General features: G+C 41.9%; 1 protein-coding gene across 1 annotated transcript in view; it reads left to right on the top strand.

Moving 5' to 3' along the window:
- The window catches only part of LOC146072971 (solute carrier family 23 member 1-like), a 176,821-nt gene that overhangs the window by 118,740 nt on the left and 46,067 nt on the right, over window positions 1-12,014 (top strand). Inside the window, exons 8-9 of the mRNA XM_083180141.1 lie at window positions 2,725-2,978; window positions 4,352-4,516. Coding sequence (XP_083036267.1) covers window positions 2,725-2,978; window positions 4,352-4,516 — 419 coding nt within the window. The remainder of the gene's footprint in view (window positions 1-2,724; window positions 2,979-4,351; window positions 4,517-12,014) is intronic.

The following is a 12,014-nucleotide window of genomic DNA, read 5'->3' as shown; positions in this document are numbered from 1 at the left end:
GGAACCAGAATCTTCTAGAATCTAATCTGATTGGTTGCTAAGGGCACCATCCCATCTCAATAGAACTCAATATAACTCCCATTTTAGTACATTTACCCCACAGTATGTAGATAGACAGTCAATAGGTTGACCTCAAAAGGTCGACATGCAAGAGGTTTACAGAGCCAAAAGGTCACCAGGATCAAAAGGTTGACATGTGGAAAGTCGACAGGGTGAAAAGGTGAACATTAAAAAGGTAGACACATGAATTTTCCATCTATGCTGACATGGATGGTGAAGTAAGCCTATTAAAAAATATCATGAAAAACTCATGCCGACCTTGTCATGTGTCCCCCTTTTTCATATCAACCTTTTGACCCTGTTGGCCCATTGGAGCAAGTCGACCTATTACATGTTGACCGTTTTCATCTGAACATTTTCACCCTAACGACCTTTTAACGCTGTCGATCTATTGCATGTTGACCTTTTGGGGTAGACCTATTGACTTTCTTTCTAGACACTGTAGATCTATAAACCAGAACCTGGTTACAAGACAGAGACCGGATTTACAGATAGCAGGCACCATTGGTTGGACTGCTGGAATGGAAGCAATGATTACACTATTGATCTGGAATGAATGGTGCAGAGTTATTAGTGGTGGAACAGGGTATCAGACTGGATCCGATGGAGCAGGCTGAATACTTCCATATGTGACTTAGCTTAATGTAGCGACATTTCTTAAGGCATTTGCAGTCTGCCTGAGCAGAGTTTAAATCCCCTACTGAGGTGCAGGGATTGGAGGATAGGGTCAGATGACTGCTGCAATGCCTGAGATTGGAGAAACTGAGAACACCAACAGATATCCATACGCCAAATCAGATGACATAGTGGTAGACCAATGGGCAGCTGAGCAACTTGTCATGGTGGCTTCCAGCATCTGAAATTGCAGGAACTCCATGGGGTACATGCTGGAGAGAACAAAGTGCACTGATGACAGAAGAAGGCTCCATAGGACTGAGAGCAGGAATACACACTTGATCGCCATGGCAAAGTACTCCAGCGCTCTGGTAAGCAGCATGGCTTTACGAGGCAATTCCTAACATGCAGAATCCAATTGCATCCTCCTATCTCACAGCACAGGAAACTCTGGCTTTGTGTCAGTCTACTGCACATGTGCAGGTGTCTGAGAAAATGGCATTCATGTCTTTCTCCAATAGACAATTTTACTGCTCTTGCACAAATCAGTGGTTTCAGCTGCCATGAGACTTCGGAATGGTAAGCATCTTTACATGAAGAGATTACATGAAGAGATAGAAGGATTCGAGCACGACTGCACTCACAGCTGTGAATAGATATCCCTTCTGAGGTCCTTCAAAAACTGTGTGCAAGTGTACTTAGAAGAATTGATGCTGTTATGAAAGCAAAGGGTGGTCAATCCAAATGTTGATATGATTTAAATGTATTTGTGTGCCATTCACTTTGAATTTTGTTAATTAATAAAAAAACAGTAGAATTTTCAAAAGTATTCTTACTTTGCAGCATTTTTCCCGGTACTTATGTATTATCTGGGCTCCCATGTTAAATGCATCCCATTTTTTCATACCCCTACTATCCAACTACGCATGGAGCTGATTTTATATAGTGTGGCGAGCGCAGCGAGCCACCATGCCCGAAGCGTGGCGAGCGGACGTGGTCTCATAAGAAAAACGGGAGCCCAGATATTACATAAGTACCTTTTTCCCTTCTCAGAACAATAAAGAACCTGGCATAGCATGGGCTCACAGATAGCAAGCACAATTAACTAAAGTAGATCTATTCATGCTTCAATAAATGGGGTTCAATGCAGTAGATCAGAAGGTGGTAGACTTTAATGCATGATTATTATTAATATTAATAATAACATATTCTTATATAGCGCACACATATTCCGCAGCGCTTTACAGAGAATATTTGAACATTCACATCAGTCCCTGCCCCAGTGGAGCTTACAATCTATATTCCCTACCACATGTACACGCACACACAGACATCCTAGGGTTAATTTGTTGGGAGCCAATTAGCCTACCAGTATATTTTTGGATTGTGGGAGGAACCCAGAGTACCCGGAGGAAACCCACGCAAGTGAGGGGAGAATATACAAACTCCGCACATTTAGAGCCATGGTGGGAATCAAACACATGACCTCAGTGCTGTGAGGCAGTAATGCTAACCATTACACCATCCGTACTGCCCATGATTCCATGAACATATCACTGGTAGGGATATTTGATTTTGCCAAAATTGGCACTAGTGTGTATATTTGTTGTATATTAGGATGTATGGTGGTATAGTTACAGTGCTGTCTCGGTTTGATCGGGCTTAGGGCACTATCCATATATTCAGCCTTTCTTGCTTTGGTCTTTGGGTTGGTTTTGTGTTCTCTGAACTGTACTTTAAAAGAAAATGACTTACTGTATAATAGAGTGTTTTGGTTTCTTTTTGGTTTTGAGATTCCAGCTAAAACCATGTAGTTTTTGGACCTGTTGTTGTTCCTAAAGTATATTTTAATATTAATAACATTAATTTCCAGTGTGAAATTGCATCTTATATTATGATGCAAACACTTACATGTAATCAAAACCCCAAAATGACCCAAGCCATGACTTGGGATGTCTTCAAACCCCAAAAAGCAAATGTTGTGTTTGTGATATTGTTGTACATTATTCATAAGTTTCATTGGTTTACACTTCGTTATTTGTCTTTCAGGCCAATGGGGTTGGCCGACAGTCAGCCTCTCCTCTGTACTGGGGATGTTATCAGGGGTGGTCTCTTCCACTATTGAATCTGTTGGTGATTATTATACTTGTTCAAGATTATCTGGAGCTCCAATACCACCAACACATGCCTTAAATCGTGGCATCGGAATGGAAGGCATAGGATGCATATTGGCTGGCATATGGGGAACAGGAAATGGGACCACATCGTACAGCCAGAATATTGCAGCTTTGGGAATTACAAAGGTATATTTTACAATATGTACTTAAAACATCCAATTACTAATCGTAAACAATATATATATATATATATATATATATATATATATATATATATATATACAGTCACCGTATGGGTTAGCATTCCTCAGCCGGTCACTAACATGGGGTGCCTTACCCTAGGTACTCCCAGTGCTGGGGTCCAACAATATTCACTTTGTAGGGCGACACTATCTCAAAGTATTCATGCCCTGATGACGATGTATCATTAAATTTCGAAACATTGATATCTTACTCCGGCTTGATGTGAGTGCTGCCCTACAGAGTGAATATAACAGTGAATTTCAATTCTCAAATCCATGTTTTCTCATATATCTTTATTTCTCAAAAAATAATCATGTTCTATATAAATATAGCTCTCCTACTTACCTAACATATTTAACATCTTTATTACCTATTCTCTACCTTTAATGTGAAAAAAATATGTGGGGTCCTTCCACTAGAATCTCATCTTTTATAAATATTATCAGATATTAAGGGCCAAATGTAATAGGGTGTGAGAATCAGAAAGAGAGAGAGTTTGGGAGAGTATTCCCATTTTTTTATTTAAAGCAAGAGCAGGGCCCTTATATGGGCTGTTGCCTAAGCAGCCCATAGAAGCTGGCCTCATGCGCAGTACAAACCACTGTACTGCGCATGCAGCCAGCTTCTATGGGCTGCTTCAGCAACAACCCATAGATGGGAAATCGCGGTCCCGGTTCCTGTATAATACAGATGACTGGTGCGTGTGCAGTACCGATGTAGGTACTGTGCATGCTCAATCCCTGGATTTTATGGGCTTCCGCTCGGCAGCCCATAGAGAGGCGTCCTGGAGGGAAAGAAAATCTCCCATTGGGTCTGCCTTGGTGAGTGGCAGATCGGACTTCAAATAGGAAGTCCCTGCCGGTCACAGTCTCACAGACTGCATCTGCCTTCACTAGGGTGGTGGACTTTACCTGGGGGTCTGCAGCCAATAAGTATAAACCACCTCTAATAGGGATGACATATAAACACAATTTACTTAATTTAATATTTTTTCTAACATTTATGAACAAGAAATTTTTGACAGGGTTGCCGTGAAAAATATTCTGATACTTTACGACGCCGTGGTTCAAAAAGGTTTGTGAACCACTGCCACTATGTCTACATTGACTATGTCAGTATTGATTATGTACACACTGATGACTTGTCAATAAAATAGAATGTCAACATATCGTCCTTGGTGGCTCAGAAGTCACTTAGTTGTTCATCTCCAGCAACTTGATGGTAATGTTAAGGTACGGACGCTGACTGCAAACTTCAAGTTCTTTTAGAATAAATCTCAACTGAAAATCATAAACAATAGGCTACTCTCTTTTTAGGTTGGAAGCCGCTTAGTCATGCAGATTGCTGGTATCCTTCTAATCATTCTAGGACTCTTTGGAAAATTTGGTGCTATTTTCATTACAATTCCGGAGCCTGTGATTGGTGGAATGTTCATGATAATGTTTGGCATGATTGCATCAGTGGGAATTTCAAATCTTCAGGTAATGTGAAAGGCACGCTAAGTAGTTTTAGATATGCATTTTTATGAGTATATTGTTTAAAAAATGTATATACCTTATGCAATATACTGTACAGTACATTGTTTTTACATATTTTACACAATGTTACATTTTATATCAACTGTGAAAATTGCAAGTTTAATTTACCAAGCTGTCATATTTGTCTCATTCTTATTTTCCGATGTCGTAGCTGTTCATAGGCATTTGTATTTGGCAGCCGTACTTATGGGCAACAAATATGTACGAAGCGACAGCATTGCATGACTAATAGTGTGTACACACGGTCCGATTTCCTTTCCGATGTTGACAATATAGTCAACATCGGATCGGCATCCGATCAGAATCGGATGCAGATCGCAAGGGTTTTAACCCTTGCGATCCCGATCCGATCCCGATGCGCGTTCACGTATCGGAAGCCAGAAAGTCCTGGCTGCCTTGTCTATATAGTGCAGATCTGCACTATATAGTCAAGAATGGATGCAAATCGGATGTGCCTTAAGATCCTATCCACGATCCTATCTGATCGGATCGTGGATAGGATCTTAAGGCACATCTGACCGTGTGTACACACCAAAAGTCTGATTCATGCAATGCTGCCCTGAGTAAACATTAGAATAACTAATTTTTTAAAAATGGTGTGGGGTCCCCCCCCCCAAGGCTATAACCAGCCCCGAGCTCATTGAACTGTTCCTTGTTTTAGAGAATAAGGGGGACAAAAAAGTGCCCCCCCCCCCATATTTCTACAACCAGCACCAGGTTCATGGGCCAGCCCTGGTTCCCAAATTACGGTTGACAAAATGAATAGGGGTCCTCTGTATTTACACAACCAGCACTGGGTTGGAAGGTGTGTGGCAGTGGATGCCTTCACATTGAAATTGCACCACTGGCACACACCTTTTTAAGGCCCTCTGCTTTAGTTACAAAATATCTTTGTCAGTATTGTAATGTTAGGTATATATTCAAGGGGTACAGGGGGCAGGTGGCTCACAAAGAGCATACTACTGTATATGGAGAATATCTGTAAGGGGCATGTAGAGGGGTCTGATAACATTAAGGGACATTTGGAGTTGTTTGATGACATTTAATTGGAATTTGGATGTGTCAGTTCATATTATTATTAACAATTATGTATAAAGTGCCAGCATATTGTTCTACACTGTACAATTGGAAACTACAGAGTAAGACAAAACTGGGTAAATACAGACAATATAAGGGAAGAGGGCCTTTACGTTAAGTTAATGTATACATAAATTAGAATTTAACCCCTTCAGTGGTAATCCCAGGAATTTTCTGGGCTATGCTTCAGTACTAACACTGGCATTCCCATCAAATTTCCAGGATTGTCATAGTCTCCTTCTCTATGGCTGTGGCTGCCTGGCCCCGACCCCTTCCTCCTGGCTGTGTGCGGCGTCACCTTGTTAACGTCACGCCACACACAGACAGGTTGCTGGGGCAGGGCCGGGCAGCGGCTGATCTAGTGCACAGCAGCTCTGCCCGGCCACTGGACACTCAGTGGTGGGGTTGTTTAGGGAGCCTGCCCTTTGGTAAATACTAGGGATGTGCAGCGGCCACTTTTCGTGTTTTGTGTTTTGGGTTCTGATTACCTTGAGGTTTTGGGTTCTAATGGGTTTTGCCAAAACACCCCCTAAACGTTTTGTGTTTGGATTTTTGGGGTTTTGGGTTCTGATTTTTTTTTTTTAAAGCATAAAAACTGCTAAAATTGCTATATTAACCTCAATAACATTAATTTCCACTAATTTCCAGTCTATTCTGAACACCTCACAATATTGTTTTTAGGGCAAAAGGTTGCACCGAGGTAGCTGGATAACTATATAATTAAATTAATAATTAAATTAATTAAATATTAATAATATAGCAGCCTAGTAGGTAGAGAAACTAAACTACTAGGTAGGTAGGCAGTAGCACTGCCAGTGGTCACCACAAAAGGTAGTTACACACCACCAGTAGCAGACTATTATGCACCAGCAGAATTTATAATAATTAATTTTATTATTAGGTACTGCTTGGCAGTGGCACTCAGTGGCACACATCAGTGCACCAGCAGCATGGAATTATTTTTTACAGTCACTCGCAGCACAGGTATTATTTTTTTATTAAATTATATATAGCAGCCTAGTATGTACTAGGTAGGTACACTTAAGCAGTAGCACTGCCAGTGGCAAAAGTGGACTGAGTAACTAAATAATACTGGCAGCATCAGTGCAGGCAGCACCAGTGGACTATATATAATATAATTAATTATTCATATAATATATAATATTACAGCACAGCACCAGAGGTAGGCCCCAGCACAGAGGAGACAGTAGTACTAAAAGTACACAGTTAGACTGTCCTCCTTGCTAGGAAGATCCCATCCTAAGTTGAGAGGAGAACAGAGTACACAGCAGCACTGAGGGAGACAGCCCCATCGAATAAACTAATTACAGCACAGCACACCAGAGGTAGACCACACAGAGGAGACAGTAGTACTACGAGTACACAGTTAGATTGTCCTCCTTGCTAGGGTGATACCACCCTAAGCAGAGAGGAGAACAGAGTACACAGCAGCACTGAGAGAGACAGCCCCAGCGAATAAAATATTGCGTTCAAGGTCAAGCTCAATTTTAAGCCCCAGCAGCAGCACCAACTCACCCTCCCCCAACCCACTACTAGACTGGAGTGAAGATGGCGGGAGCAGCAGCCGCTATTTAAAGCCTCGCGAAATCCGGCGCCGACGATGACATTCTGCCCACGCGGACGGACCCGAGTCAGGCGGAATCTCAGAGCGCTGCTCAGAACCGGGCTCGGAATGAGGACATTCGTGGGGGCTCGGATCTCTGGAATCCGAGTCTGCACATTTCTAGTAAATACCTGCCCTTTGGATAGTGCTCCCTAAAAAAAACCCCACCACTGAAGGGGTTAATGCATGCGGATAATGTCTACATATTATGTATAATAAAGCCAGGGCCATTGAGAGGTCAACAGAGCTGATGTATTGCCCCCAGTATCCTTGAAACATATAGTGCTGCATGCTGCGAAGGAGGATATTTTTCCTCTTGAGTTGCTGATCCAAGCCCATCCTACATGTCTGGGCACAGGTAATTAGAATTCCCACTTCCATGCCCCTGGCTCCAGCCAGATTGCAATGGTTATTGGTGTGCTTTATGATTCAGTCACATAGCAATGTTGATCTGTGTCCAGTGGAATGTGTGAGTGTAGAATGATAATATAAGTAAAGTTATGTATGAGCTGTATAAAGGGGATATAATTATTAATAGTTTATGACGGTTATGTGGGTGGTTCTAGAACTTGATAAGCATGTTTGTTGGATGAGGACCACTTGAAGCTTTATGGGCTAGCAGAAATTCTTCTGTGATGGATGGTATCACACAGAGCTGGTGCAGACCAAAAATTCCTGTACTCGTTAGGTGGAGCATGTAATGAGTGTGGATGAGGGAAACAGATTTTGATTAGAATAGAAGATGTTTTTATTTTACACACTGGGCCTGATTCTAAGTCATATGCAACATTGACGTTAATGGAAGTGGCAATTTTTTTGCCACTATGCATGTGAAAAACTCCCAAAAAACTCATGTGCATACTACCTACAGAAGAACACTTTTGATTGAGATGAACTTTAGAATGTAAGCTCTCATGAGCTTCCCATCCTACTCTTACTTTTACCATGTTTGATGGCACCAAATCCTGCAGTTTTCTGCAATGCTAATACTTATTCAGGTGTACTCTGCTAATTCAGCTATGGTAATGTACCCTTTTTGCTTATTCAACCTTTTGCTTCTTCGTTTATGTACAGATGGAGCCTTCATCAACTATTGCCAAGGTCTATTGTTCTCGGCTGCAATACAATACATAGAACAATACAGTAGGAGATTAGCATAGGATTAAGTCTGACAGCTCTGGCTCACTTAGGGCCAGATTCTCTAAACTTCAAAAGTGATAAAATGGAGAGTGATAAACAGCCAGCCAATCAGCTCCGACCTGTCATGTCACAGACTGTGTTTGGAAAATGTCAGGCAGGAGCTTATTGGCTGGCTGTTTATCACACTCTATTATATCACTTTTGAAGTTTAGAGAATCTGGCCCTTAATCCTATTAAAGGGCTAGATGAGGATGGCTCTATCTGTAAAATGTAATTGGGTACTGCGGATCCTTTTTGGCGTTGTATAAATAATAGATAATAAGGTACTTGTATACTAGCACGGCGCCCCGATTATTAGTCGCCCAATTTTTTAATCGAATCGCATTGCATGCCATACACCCGATGGCATGCGATGCGACGCGATTTTAACTCATATTCGATATTAAATTGTATAAGCTCCCTAATAGGTGCTTTTAAGTACCCTAAGGGGTTCTTACAATGCTTAAATGCACCCCCACGCCACCCCCCAAGCAATGTTCCCTCTAATTTTACCAAGGATGTGTGCAGCAAAAGATTTTGGCTGTGCAACTTTGGAAGGAAATAAAAAAATTTGTGCGTCATTGATATATAACTGGAAAATGACTTCAGCATTTGTGTTAACTTTACTTCAAAATGATATTAAACATTCAAAACACAGCACACAATGTAATTCATGGGTGAAACACACATTAATTGAGTCCACAACTGCAAAAAGGGACCACTGCTGCTTTGTGCGCTCTGTTGTAATGTCTGTGCGCACTCTCGTTGAGTTGTGTGCGCGCGCACACGTGCACAGCTTAGAGGGAACACTGCCCCCAAGTATAAACGTGAACCCGAAACGTGGCGAGGGGCGGCGGTACGCATCCTACGACCTTTTCATACCCCCACTATCCACATCAGCGTGGAGTTGAGAATAGAAAGTGTGGCGAGCGCAGCGAGCCCCGTGAGGGGACGCGGATACCTGTGAAGTCCGCGAGGGGACGCGTATAGCTGTGAAGGTGTCTGCGTCCCCTCGCAGGGCTCGCTGCGCTCGCCACGCTTCGGGCTCGGTGGCTCGCTGCTCTCGCCACACTTTCCATTCTCAACTCCACGCCGACGTGGATAGTGGGGGTTCACGTTTATACTTGGGGGTGGCGTGGGGGTGCATTTAACCATTGTAAGCACCCATTAGGGTGCTTATACAATTTATAATTGCATCGCATTGTATGGCATTGTATGCCATATACAATGGAATGCAATTTAAAAATTGTATGCCATTGTATAACATCGGCCGATATAGTGTCGCATCGCATGCGATATGGTCTGCGATGCGATGGGCGCCGTGCTAGTACACAAGTACCGATAATAATAATCAGAAATGTTATTGAAAAGTGCAGGGCATTCCTCAGCAATGACTGGGAGGTGGCTATTATAATGAGCAATAAGGGTCCCAGTCGGCGTGGCAGGGCTGAGACTAGCTGAAATTCATCCAGACACGTAAAAAACAGTCAAACAAGGGTCTGTACCTGTCCAGCATGACCCTGGAAGAGTTTCAGACACCAGAAGACACTGTCTTAAGGGCTCATTTACCAATGATCACATTTGTATTGCATTTTCGTCAGTTCCGATAATCGCAATGTAATTAAATCATGTGAATTTTATCACATGGCATAGGCAGGAACAGGGGCTCCGAAAGTAAACTGTTCCTCCGAAGTGCTGAGTGTGGTGCTGGAACATCTGCACATGCATAGACATCATGAATGCCATGCAAAGAGGCCAAATCTGGTGGAAGGTGGCCAGAGAACACTGCTAGAACTGTGCAGTGTAGCTAATAAGTCTGGCACTTCCCATAGAAAGGGGAATGGATGAAATGCAGTGATCCCTTTATGTTGCAGTGATACTCAATATTTGCAGATAGTGTTTTTAGGGACATAGCTGCAAATATTATTTGATAAATGGCATTTGGGTGTCAGGTAAAAAAAAAACTGAAAAAAGGTGTATGACAGAGTCAGAGCTCCTCTAAAGCACAACTAGCCAAGATGGCTGTCAAGCCAAAACCTTATGATGACTATGTATCCTTTTTCAAATGCTGGGGTGCCAATTTCTCAGAAACATTCCATCCAGAACTGTCCCATACATATTTCCAAACAAGCAGAGAGCACTCACCAGACTTCTTAATGCTGATACTTTCAATATTTATTCAAACATCTCAGTGTAATAAGTCAAACTTTCGGTCCTCTTGGGGACCTTTATCAAGACCACCCTGAGACATGGAACCATGCGATGGGTTGCAATCTTAAATGCATTGATCAATTCATAAACTAAAACCCCATTGTTTATTTGTTTATTAGTGTATTCAGGAATGGCAAGTGTAGTTTGCACCCCACTCGTAGGAATTGCAAGTGCGTGGTTTCCTGTATGTATATACTGTATACAGTATATCACAGAGAAAGGGAATGCTGGGCACCACTTGTGTACAATGTTTAGATATATGCCACAGAAGTTATAATCACTTGTAAAAAAATCAATACAAATTGTCCTTATATTCAAAACCTTATAGGTAAAGGTGTCAGCTATTTCCTAAGATAAAAGCCTTGGTATAAGGTCAGATCAAAATGTGTATGAAAATAGATAGAGGTTCAGCGACTACAATTTCTATATATTATAAGAGGAACAGGTATATATATATACGAATGTATTAATATACAATTAATTGAAAAGCATAAAAGAGGGGGGTTACATATATTGCATAATCATGCGGGTAGGAGAGTACAAAGAAGGGCAACTAAAATGGTGCATGGTGCATCCAGTTGCCCAACGATGAGCTGTTAGTCTTTCTTTAAATTTGCAGGTGGTCTTGCCGATATAGGTATGACCACTTGGATAGATGATCTGGTATTCTACATATAAGCTTTCACATGTAAAGTGATGCTTAATGGCATATTTGTTCCATTATGTTTGAATTTATTACCGTTTAATAAATATATAAGTAAGTAGTGCAAAAGCACTTAGATAGAAAATTATTTGGTTCCACTATTTTCTTACCGGAAATATCAGATTTGACCAGGACATCTCGTAGATTTTTTGGTCTGGAGTTACAAGGCATACCTTAAAGTGACAATTATACTGGCTCACCCAAGGTAGCTTAGCCACAAGGCTACGTGTTTTTTTCTGGTTTTAGTACGTAATAAATCAGGTAATTTATAGCCTCTCGACACAAACCGAGAGATCAACTCATCGATCTGTGCAGATGCCTTGTCAGATTTATCATTAATGTGCATTATGCGCAGCATCTGTGAAGGGAGACTTTATTTAGACATTTTATGGTGGCAGATGGTACTACAGAGAAAAGAATTGCGATCAGCAGGGCCGGACTGGGACCAGAAATCGTCCCTGGCATTTTTCAGCACACAGGCCCACCTGAAGTAGGCGGGACCCTTGCGCGGCGAAGCCGCGTGGCAAAAAGGGGGCGTGGCCTCATGGAGAGGAGGCGTGGCATCACAAAAAGGAGGCATTACACATTATGGAACACACCGTAATGCCCATTACATACTATACAGCACACCGTAATGCCCATTACAT

This window comes from Crinia signifera, chromosome 4, assembly GCF_055691185.1.
Source record: "Crinia signifera chromosome 4, ASM5569118v1, whole genome shotgun sequence".
Taxonomy (NCBI): Eukaryota; Metazoa; Chordata; class Amphibia; order Anura; family Myobatrachidae; genus Crinia; species Crinia signifera.
This window is presented reverse-complemented; position numbering and strand designations above follow the sequence as displayed.